Source organism: Lampris incognitus, chromosome 3, assembly GCF_029633865.1.
Source record: "Lampris incognitus isolate fLamInc1 chromosome 3, fLamInc1.hap2, whole genome shotgun sequence".
Taxonomy (NCBI): domain Eukaryota; kingdom Metazoa; phylum Chordata; class Actinopteri; order Lampriformes; family Lampridae; genus Lampris; species Lampris incognitus.
In genome coordinates this window covers 89,390,289-89,400,536 of record NC_079213.1, presented here as the reverse complement: position 1 = coordinate 89,400,536, position 10,248 = coordinate 89,390,289, and the positions used below count along the sequence as shown (strand labels likewise).

The window sequence follows — 10,248 nt, the reverse complement described above, 5'->3', positions numbered from 1 at the left end:
GAGCCTGTATCATTTAATTAATCACTCAGATGTCGTTCTCGGACCCAGGTACAGAGGAAAAGGAAGTTGGCAAGGTATGTCGGGAGAAGGAGGACCATTACGCAGGTTACCGTGACATCATCAGGGCTGGCTATAAAACAGTGAGTAGTAATTCACAGAGTTAGAGAAGCACTTGAGGAGCTTTGGAGTAAAGAACGGACTGAGTAAAAGGAAGCCTCTGGGTTACTAAACTAACACAGGCGCTCCTCTTTGCGAACTTTGGTAAAGGGGAATCTCTCTTTTTTTCTTTTTTTTTTAACGAATAAAGTTGCCAAAATGAACTTGTCGCACTTGGTGGCTTGTGGACTTATGATCAGTCTGCTCTCAGTAAGGACGGGGGCGAAGCCTTTAACTCAGGCGCAGCAGAAGGTAAGGGAGAGTCTCCGTTATGCTTGGCAATGCAATATCCGCCTGGCTATCCTGTCTGTGCACGCTTGCAGTCTTTTTTTTTCTCACTAATCTGTGCTTCACTGTGGATCAGAGATGCTTTTGCACCACTTGCAGGTTTGCGCTGTATAGTATGTGCATCGGGGTAGTCTGAATGGGCTGTCCTCTTTGCGCAACAGATTTTAGGATAGCACAGATAGTATGTCACTTGGATGCTTGCAATATGTTTCGTCTAGCCCTGCGCCGCGAATGTAGAATAAGAAGTATTTGTGTTTTTCATTTACACGAATTACACAGAAGATATATTTTCATGAGATGAGACATTTCACTGTACATCTTAACTCTCTCTACCACATCATTTGGCCCACTTTTATGTCCTCAGCCGTCTGACAAGCGCTTCATATCGTAGATCCAACTGGAAGGCTGGACTCGGACCAAAACCATCTGTGAATTTAAAAACTTCTTCAATGCGCGATCATAGCGGATGGGGGTGGGGGTTTCGCGATTAACGTGGAACGCGTGATTTGTTAGTCAATATCAAAGTATCCGACTTGAAATAAGCTGTGCGTAAAAATGCTTTTACGCATTCAATTGTTTTTCTCAGTAAACTCGTTAGCCAGCGAGGCTTAACATTTCCGGAGAGAACCTGTTACATGGTTATATTCACGACCGCAAGCTGATGGTGCAGACCACACAGGACCAGGGTAGCGGGCTACAGACACCTGTCCTCCCCGCTCACACCGCCAGCGACAGCGGTGTCTGAAGAGAGCGGTTTAAACTGTCATACGGTCACAATGCAAATACATTAACTTTAATACCTTAATCAAAAGCATTTACCTCTAACGCTGAATCCGTGCAGCGTGTCGTGACGATTCGGCAGACATCCTAACCTGTTGTCTTATTTCCACGGATGTGAAACAAGTGCTGAAAAGACCAGGGTTCATTAATCGACATCTGAGTCCTCATATAACTTTTAGCACTTGACGAAATAGATTTTCTTTTCCTAATGCACCAGGTGTATCGAATGGCTTAATGTGTGTGTGTGTGTGTGTGTGAGAGAGAGAGAGAGAGAGAGAGAGAGAGAGAGAGAGAGAGAGAGAGAGAGAGAGATTCATTTAGTTTGAATCAAGAGTAACGCAAACTCGATCAATGAGTCATTGAACCCGCATATTCCACTTAATCTCTTGTCGCATGAGATCGTTTTATCGTTGCCGAACACGTCTGTCTAACGGAGGTGCGCCTCTTGTTCTGTGTTTTGTTTTCTTGTTACTTCAACGATTGTTCCAGTCTCTGAGGAGTTTGCTGGGCGAGGAGCTGGCGGAGCTGCTGGAGGCGGAGGAGAGGGAGCGGAGACTGGAGGACGCACGTTCACGGATCCGCTTACTGCGAGACCTGCGGGTGGACACGCGCGCCAGGGGGATGTGGGCGCGCCTGCTGAACGACCAGGCCGCGCCGCGGAAACACCGCACGGGGGCCAAGAAGGGTGCGTCCACGGCGCGAAGCGGCTGTTTCGGACACAAGATGGACAGAATAGGAATCATGAGCGGCATGGGCTGCTAGAGACGGTGGGTAGAGTGTGAAAGAAAAGAATGAATGTTGACGGAAAGAAAGAATAAACGAAAGAATGAAAGGAAGAAGGGAAGATGAAAGAAGCTATGATGGAGGGTAGGAAAGGGGGATAATAAAAAAGAAAGAAAGTAGATTGAAAAAGTAAGGATGGAAGGAAGGAAAGAACGATAGAAAAAGGGAAGAAAGAAGGAAGGAAACGAAAGAATGATGGGAAAAAGAAAGATGAAAGAAGCAAAGATGAAAGGAGGAAAAGGAAAGAACAAATGCTGAAAGGAAAGAAAGAAAGGAAGAAGGAAAGATGAAGAAAGCAAGGACGGAAGGAAGGACTGATAGAAAAAAGGAAGGAAGGAAAGATGTAGGGAAAGAAAAGGGGGAAATGAAGGAAAGAAATAAGCAAAGTATGATGGAAAGAAAGAAAGAAAGATGACGGGAAAAAAGAAAGGGGAGAAGAAAGGATGCAAGAATGGAAAGAAGGAAGGAAGGAAAGAAAAATAGGAAGGAAAGATGGCAGGAAAGAAAGAAAGGAAAAAGAAGATGGTAAGAAAGAAGCAATTGGTGAGGGCAAGAAAGGAAGGAAGAAAGAACAAAAGAGAGAAATAAATTCACGTTTGCTGTGCTGTTGATGGTCCTCTCAGGATCTTGCATGCTTCATGTCCAGTTTGTTGGATCCTAAACCAAAGTACAGCTTACTGATAGATGATCTGATGTCACCCATCAGCAAACAGTTTAGGTTAAAGGTCAACTTCAAATAGGAAATTGTAAGTGTACCATGTTTAACTATGTGCCTTAGTCCTTACTGTCCTAAAAGTCAAGGCTTGAGACCAGTCCGAGCAGCTGTCTCTCTTGGGGCCACGACACTGTGTTGTGATGTCATTTAACTGTGGCTCCTTGCCCCACAGACTGTGGTTGGATAATGGGAGCTTCATATAAGATAGCAGGAAAACCCTTTGGAGCTCCTTTTGGAGAACTTCTTTAAATTGGCCTTGTGAAAGTCCGCACTCAAAGTTGTACATCATGAGTGATGACATCTGCTGGATCAAGGCCTAATAGCACAAACTGTCTATATGAACAAAGTCGTTCATAAAAAGACCAAGAATAGAAATAAGCAGAGATCAGATTTGAGCGAGAAACTGTGAGAAGGTGTGCACAGGAGCAGGTCATTCTCAATTATATGAGTGGCAGATAATGTGCAGACTCTCTCTTCCTTTGCTCAAGCAACTCAAAAGAGCAAGAACAACAGCAAACGCTAAATATTACGACTGTGGTAGTGAAGAATGTTGAGGCGGGAAAGCCAGGTGACACACCGCGAGCCCCCGAGGCAAGACATTCATGTGGTTTTCTGACTACACACTGAAATCTGGATGATGGGGGGCTGCTTGGCGCCTGCACAAGGGGCCATGACTCACACAATGTTTGTTGATGACTAAGTGTGTGTGTATGTTTCATTGTGTAAGACCTCCCTCTTCCTACGGTCTAATGCACCATGTACATTTAGAAGTGTGTATTCAACAGAACTGAAAAAAACGAAGGGGGGCTTTGTAAAGTTATAGCCACTGTTATGAGCGCTAAACCTTACTACAGTAACCCTAGCGGAGGCTGGGATGGGTGGATGCACAGGTGACGGATAGCAAGTTAGACTGATAAATTAACGGCACATTTCCGAATAGACTGTGTTTTCATTTGTCTGTTGTCGCTGACATGCTTAGTCTGACCAGGCTTTTCTTCTCTCCTGTCTAGATTCTCTTGACGATGGGTTCGGCGGACTTGGATTCAGACTGTTTTCGCCTGAGGAGTGAAAAAAAAACTCATCAAGTGACAGATTTTCGGTACGAAAAGTCACCGTGACCAGCATAAACGCGGACTGGGATGTCAATGCTACAACCTTCATTTATATATATATATATATATATATATATATAAACAAAAGTAAATATAACATGAAAACGACCAACACCTGCACACACAGACACATACTACAAGATGGGGGACAATGGTGTAAAAACTACAAACCGCAAAGCTGTATATTTTTGCTGCTCATGCTGCTGTACATTCATGTACTCCCTCCCCCTTCCCCCCTGCATAAATGTATTTATGTTTCAAAAAAACTATTTATATGTTTATAAAAAGAGATATTTATAAATATGAGTTTTATTTATGTAACATTTTGAAAATGGATGCAAACTGCAGGTCAATTCCGTTTGTAACTTTTTTCTCTTTTGTTTCAAATGGCTGTAAATGTTTTCAAAATGATAAAAGAACATTCCATGAGCACTTACAAGTCTCCGCTCAAGTTTTGTTTTTGCTGATTATGGAGAATGGCTTTCACACAGAACAGTGTAACGTGCATGGATAAGTAGACACGTTGGCCCTTGGCTAACGGGTCAGACCCTTTACTCGACTGGTTAATGTTGTCGCTTGAGGTAAGGGAGCACACAGGTTCGCGTCACGGATGCGGCGTCCCGAGTTGCCTCTTGAATTCGCTACAATCCGAATGTTACAAGTACAACGCGCGATTGATGGTTGATTGGCGGCTGTCCACCCCACTTCTGCCATTGTTTTGGTCAGATTTTGTAAGCATTGTTTACTTGATTACTTGCGAAAGAGAAATTAGCCAATGCCACAATAATTTCACTTCCTTTTGGGGCCTTCAGTGGTCTCCTTTTCTCAAACAAGTACACAACGAGATTTGTCATGTTTCTTGTAATCAGTACAGCGCTCGAGTTGTTGCAATACTCCACATCGGCGGTGCATGGCATTACAGATTGTACCTTTAATGTATATTAAGAGACACAAGAATTCACAGAATATAAATGATAAATCTAACACACTCGTCCTCAGTCCTGATCCTCCGGGCCCAGAATGCCCAAAGTTTCTTTTCTACCAGGTGTTCAATGGCATTGACCTTGCATCACCAGGTAAAACCATACCTGTCCCTGAATAGTTCACTGTGGGCCCTAGGTTAAAAGGACGGGGACTTGCACCCTCTATTTCCATTTATGTAAGAGGGGAGACACTTGACTATAGGGGTTGGCATACCTTATTTGAAGTTGCAGGGAGAAATCAATGGCAATATTGATTACTATTGCAACGAAAGACATCATCAGTAGGGTAAAACTAATACCATGCTCTAATCTATAGAAATTGAAGGAGAGTAGATCGGACATTTAACTGTTTGCCGTGGTCATTTGAGCAGTTCAAAAGAAAATGGCGATTGTTGTTGGTTACTATTGTGACGTCACACGACAGTGGTGCCGTAAATGTTCATCCACAACTTAAAAAAGAAGTCTCCACGACTTGCCGCAAGTAGGTTTTTACGGAAGTTAGCTGACTATCGGTCACAGTTTTTTTTTAACAGGATTGGAATTTATTAACTCACCACGAGTTAGGAGTGCAGTCCATGCAGAACCGATTACAATAGCTCATGCTGAAGCCTTGATGGAGCACATTAACAATAATCTCGGAACCCATGAGGCAAAATAGTCATAATTCTTTGCCTGATCCGTACCGGAAACCCGATTTGTCCAACGCATGTGCGAAAATGCATCAACTTCCTGTCATCGCTATCGTTTTACGACGTTGTTGAAAAGCGTCTTAACTGCCCTGAAATCATGGATTTTTTTTTTTCATTTTACCATCATTTGCAGGACTATCTCTTAAAAGGTGAGACTGCCTCCAACGCTGATCACGTAGACCGAGTAAAACTGAAACGGGCATCTCTAACTTTAATCCTTAACTCCTACTGAAACCGACCATTGGCGGTCAAAATGACCGTCGGTTTTTAAACTCTGTCAAGATAAATACGCAATTGATACATTAACGCATTGCATATGTTAGTATGTCTGTTAGGAAACGACTGACACCAAAATTACCATTTTAACAACTGTAATACTATTTTTAAATAATTTAAACTTCAGAGACACAACCTGAATAGCAAAACTGAAAAAGTTCAAATATCTCCAAAAAAACACAATGGAAAACACATATTGCTAATCTAACAAAAGTAACAAGGCCTATAAAACGTGAAATGTAAAAAAAAAAAAAAAGAATTGAAAATGACTGTTGAAACAGTCCCAAACAACGACCGGAACTTAAAATCTACTAGAACGACCATGGGCGGTTTTTAAACTCTATTTCGCAGCGAATTCGAGCGACAGCTGGAAACCGCCGCAAATCGGGACGCGAACGCGGTTGTTCTGCACCACGGGCGACTACGTTAACCAGTCGACTAAAGGGTCCTACCTGAAGTAATACTTGGGGTAGTATTGCTCGAGGATCAATGACCACACCGGGTTATCGAACTCAGGTTTAATCGTGGCTCAGTAGGCAGACGTAATAACCATACATGGTAGTGGTGTAACCATAATAACAGTCCGGGTAGTACATAACACCTAGTGTAGTTCCAGTGGATATACATGGCGTTATATCACTACATCCCCCCTGTTTAGTTTTCAATTTTTTCATTACACAGAGGTTGCCTTCTCTTTTTTCTTTTTTTTAGACAACACACTCAGAATTGTCCATCTCAAAAACAATAAACATATTCAGAGCCCTCCTTTTGTGTCTGATTGTCTCTACTCATAGTCCTTGTAGTGAGCTGGTTTGGAAACAGCTCTTCCATATCTTGTGCGTACTGTCTTGTGTGTTTCACAGGTTTTGGCTGGAAGAAGTTCCAGCTGCATGAGTGTCCCGTTGAGGTTCTGTGAAGCGGGTTCTTGCGCTCCTCAGTGCATGGGGGTGGTGAATTTCCCGCAGGTGGCTCCTGCCACGTCTGAGTTTGTTCCCATTTGATGTTTGCACAATGTAGCTCCTTGGCTCATCGCACTTTTGTACGATGGTGGCTGGATACCAAGTCCCTTTTTCCTTGTTTAGGACAGATACGTGCTGTCCGGGACCAAGTGGAGGTAGTTCTCTGCCGCTGCTGCGATCATGATGTTCCTTCATGTTTGCTGTTCTCTGCTGCAGGTGGAGTCGGTTTTCCTCCTTGCCTGGTGTCCCCTCGACTCGGCAGCAGGGTGGTGACCGGCCTTCCGAAGATCAGTTCTGCTGGTGATGGTAGTTTACTGTCGATGGGTGTTGCTCTGACCTGTAGTAAGGCCACTTGTATGTTACCTCCTTGTCTCATGGTTTTCTTTACAATGGATTTGATGTGTCGCACATGCCTCTCAATGAATCCATTGCTTTTTGGATAGTGGGGTGAGCTTGTCACGTGCCTGATTCCCCAGTCAGCCGTGAATTTCTGGAACGCGTGCCCTGTGTACTGGCGTCCATTATCTGTAAGTATCTCGTCAGGCCTTCCAAAAAGAGACATGTACATTTCCATTTTTTGTGCAACTGCCCGGCTGGACACAGGCATGGGCATTTCATCCACTAGAGGGAACTTAGAATATCTGTCCATAATCAGTAAATACCGATGTCCATCGATCTCGAATAGATCAGAAGCTAGGGATTGCCATGGTTTTGACGGTGTGTTGTGTGGGTTGAGAGGTTGCTTTGGATTTGCATCCTGATGTTCCACGCATACGCTACATGACCTGCAGACTCTTTCGATGTCATCGTTCATTCTGATCCAGTAGACACTTTCTCTCGCCAGTCGCCGTGTCTTTTCAATGCCCTGGTGTCCTACATGCAGCTGTTCGAGTATAGAATCAGTCATGGAGTCTGGGATGAGCACCTGTCTGCCTTTGAATATGACTCCTGCTTCAACTGCGAGCTCATCTCTGAATGACCAGTACTCACGTAGTTGTCTTGGTAGAGCTTTGATGTTGTCTGGCCATCCCTGGTGGATCAGCTCTTTCAGTGCATTGAGTCTGGGGTCGCTGGTGGTTTCCGTGCAGAGTGCGTCCTGTTTCTCGGGAGAGAAGTTTATCATTGCAACAGTGAGCATCTCTGGATCCTCGACCTCTGCCTCTATTCCGTCAATGCGCTCGTCCAGCTCGATGTTGCTGTTGTTCTCAGGGTTGGGTAGTCAGCTGAGTGTGTCTGCCAGGACCATCTGGTTTCCTGGTCGATACGTGACCTCGTAGTTGTATCCTTGTGTTTTTATCAGCATTCGCTGAAGCCGTGGCGGGGCAGCATGCAGTGGCTTTGTGAATATGGTAACGAGGGGTTTGTGGTCTGTAACTACAATGAATGACTTCCCATACAGGTAGGTATGGTATCACTGCATTCCATAGACTATGGCCAGCATTTCTCGCTCTATGTTGCTGTACCTGGATTGGCAGTCGTCCAGTGTCTTTGAGCCAAAAGCTATGGGTCTTTTGTTCTGCACTAATGCCACGCCCAGTCCTTTCTGTGATGCATCGACCTCAAGTGTCAGAGGTGTGCTTGGATCATAGTACTTCAGGCAGTCATGTTCGTTGATAACTGATTTCAGGTCCTCAAAGCTCTTTTGGTGGTCAGTGTCCCATGTCCAAGGCACGTCAATTTTCAGCAGCACCCTCAGTGTGTGTGCTTTGTCTGCGAACTTTGGGATGTAGGGTGACAGGTAGGTCAGCATCCCCAAGAATCTGCTCAGTTCATCTTTGTTCTGGGGTGTCGGCATTTTCTGGATGTCCCTGATTTTGGCTGGGTCAGGTTTGATACCTTTGTCTGTGTACAGGTTGCCAAAGAATGAGATGCTTGTCTGTTTGATTGTGCACTTGTCACTGTTGAACACAATACCTGTCTTGGCTGCTCTCTCCATCAGGTTGGTCAGGTTCCTGTCATGCTCCTCTTCGCTTGCTCCGTAGACTGCGATATCATCGGCTATGCTGACGACACCGTCGAGCCCCTCCAGGATTTGGTCCATCTTTGCCTGGAAGAGATCTTGAGAGACACTGAGACCAAATGGCAAACGTTTCCAGCAGTATCTACCAAATGGAGTTCGGAATGTGGTTAGCAGTTGTGACTCTTCCTCTAGGTGTATTGACCAATATCCAGCTTTTGCGTCAAGTTTGCTGAATATTTTTGCATTTGCAAACTTCGGGTTCAGTTCCTCCACAGTAGGAATCTTGTGTGGGCATCTCCTAAGGCTGGCATTAAGCTTTTGGGGGTCTAAGCATATGCAAAGGGAACCGTCTTTCTTTGTGCTGTATGCCAGACTCGAGCACCAGTCTGTGTGCTGTTCTACTTTTCTTAACACATCTTGTTCGACTAGGTTATTCAGTTCATCTTTCAGTTTGTCTTTGATGTGAATGCTGCACTTACGTGGTGGGTCTATGAATGGTTCAGCATCCTTTTTCAGGAAGAGCTTGGCCTTTCCACTGAAGTTGCCAATTTTGTCAAACTGGTCTGGGTATGCTCTCTTTAGGTCTGCACTGTTAGATATGGTCATTTTGGGTTTTGTCTGTCTTGTGTTGACTTTTTTCTGGTTTGCATGTCCTTTCTCGGTCACTGCATCTACATTGACAGTCACTAGGTTTAACAGTTCACATGTTGGCAGCCCAACTATGGCTGGCCCTGGTACGTCTACAACATAGAACTTTGCATTGATCCATTTGGATTATTTGTACTGGCATGGAATGTCAATGGTGCCTAGGCAGGGGATGGCGTGACCACTGTATGCAGATAGCCTCCTGTTGGTTTTTTTCAGTCGTTTCTGGGTGCATGCATTTTCACCGTACATCTGCTTGAAGGTACGCAATGGGAGTGTGTTGCCTGACGCACCTGTGTCTATCTTCAGACGTAGTGTGTATCCACGACCAGGTAGGTCAGGTGGTGTCACCTTCAGGACTGTGTACACCTCCTCTCTGGCCGGCTTGCTGTCTATGCTATGCATGCACTTTTCACTGATAGTTATGGAGTGGAACTGTTTCTGGTAAGTACTTTCGTTCTCACTGTCTGTTTCACTGCTACTCTCTACAGCATGTATGCGAGTCCTGCTCTGTTGCTTTTTGTCTATATAGGTTTTGCGCTTGTGCTGTTTGTCTTGTGGTGTGTGGGACTTACTTCCCCCACTCCTGCTCTGGCTGGAGTGTTCCTGGCGCTCTCGTTTGGCTTTCCTGCAGCACCGCTCCCAGTGACCTTTTGCACCACACGCATTGCATTCATCATCATATGCAGGACATCGACGTGGTTTGTGGCTTCTCCCACAGTTACGACATATGTGGTCCCTGTCCACAGCGTGGATTCTCTCATTGTGTGACAGGCTAAGTTTGTCTAACTGTTCATTGCCTGCTGTCAGGGCTTCATATTTTCGTCCCTCGGCCAGAACCTCTGCTAAGGAATATCCTTTTGGTTTGCTGTATCGATCATTCCTCAGGGCATCATGGGGAG

At 44.8% G+C, this 10,248-nt stretch overlaps 1 protein-coding gene across 1 annotated transcript; it reads left to right on the top strand.

Moving 5' to 3' along the window:
- Nucleotides 1-247: 247 nt before the first annotated feature.
- nppc (natriuretic peptide C) lies at nucleotides 248-3,867 on the top strand. Its single transcript, XM_056277922.1, has 3 exons — nucleotides 248-408; nucleotides 1,714-1,991; nucleotides 3,733-3,867. The coding sequence occupies exons 1-2, from the start codon at nucleotides 316-318 to the stop codon at nucleotides 1,984-1,986; spliced, it is 366 nt and encodes a 121-aa protein (XP_056133897.1). The 5' UTR covers nucleotides 248-315; the 3' UTR covers nucleotides 1,987-1,991; nucleotides 3,733-3,867.
- Nucleotides 3,868-10,248: the final 6,381 nt, after the last annotated feature.

Bases quoted from the DNA above. Each gene is read 5' to 3' on its own strand.
- nppc (XM_056277922.1), top strand. From the start codon at position 316: ATGAACTTGTCGCACTTGGTGGCTTGTGGACTTATGATCAGTCTGCTC. The intron at 409-1,713 runs GTAAGGGAGAGT...CGATTGTTCCAG, and splicing joins TAACTCAGGCGCAGCAGAAG to TCTCTGAGGAGTTTGCTGGG.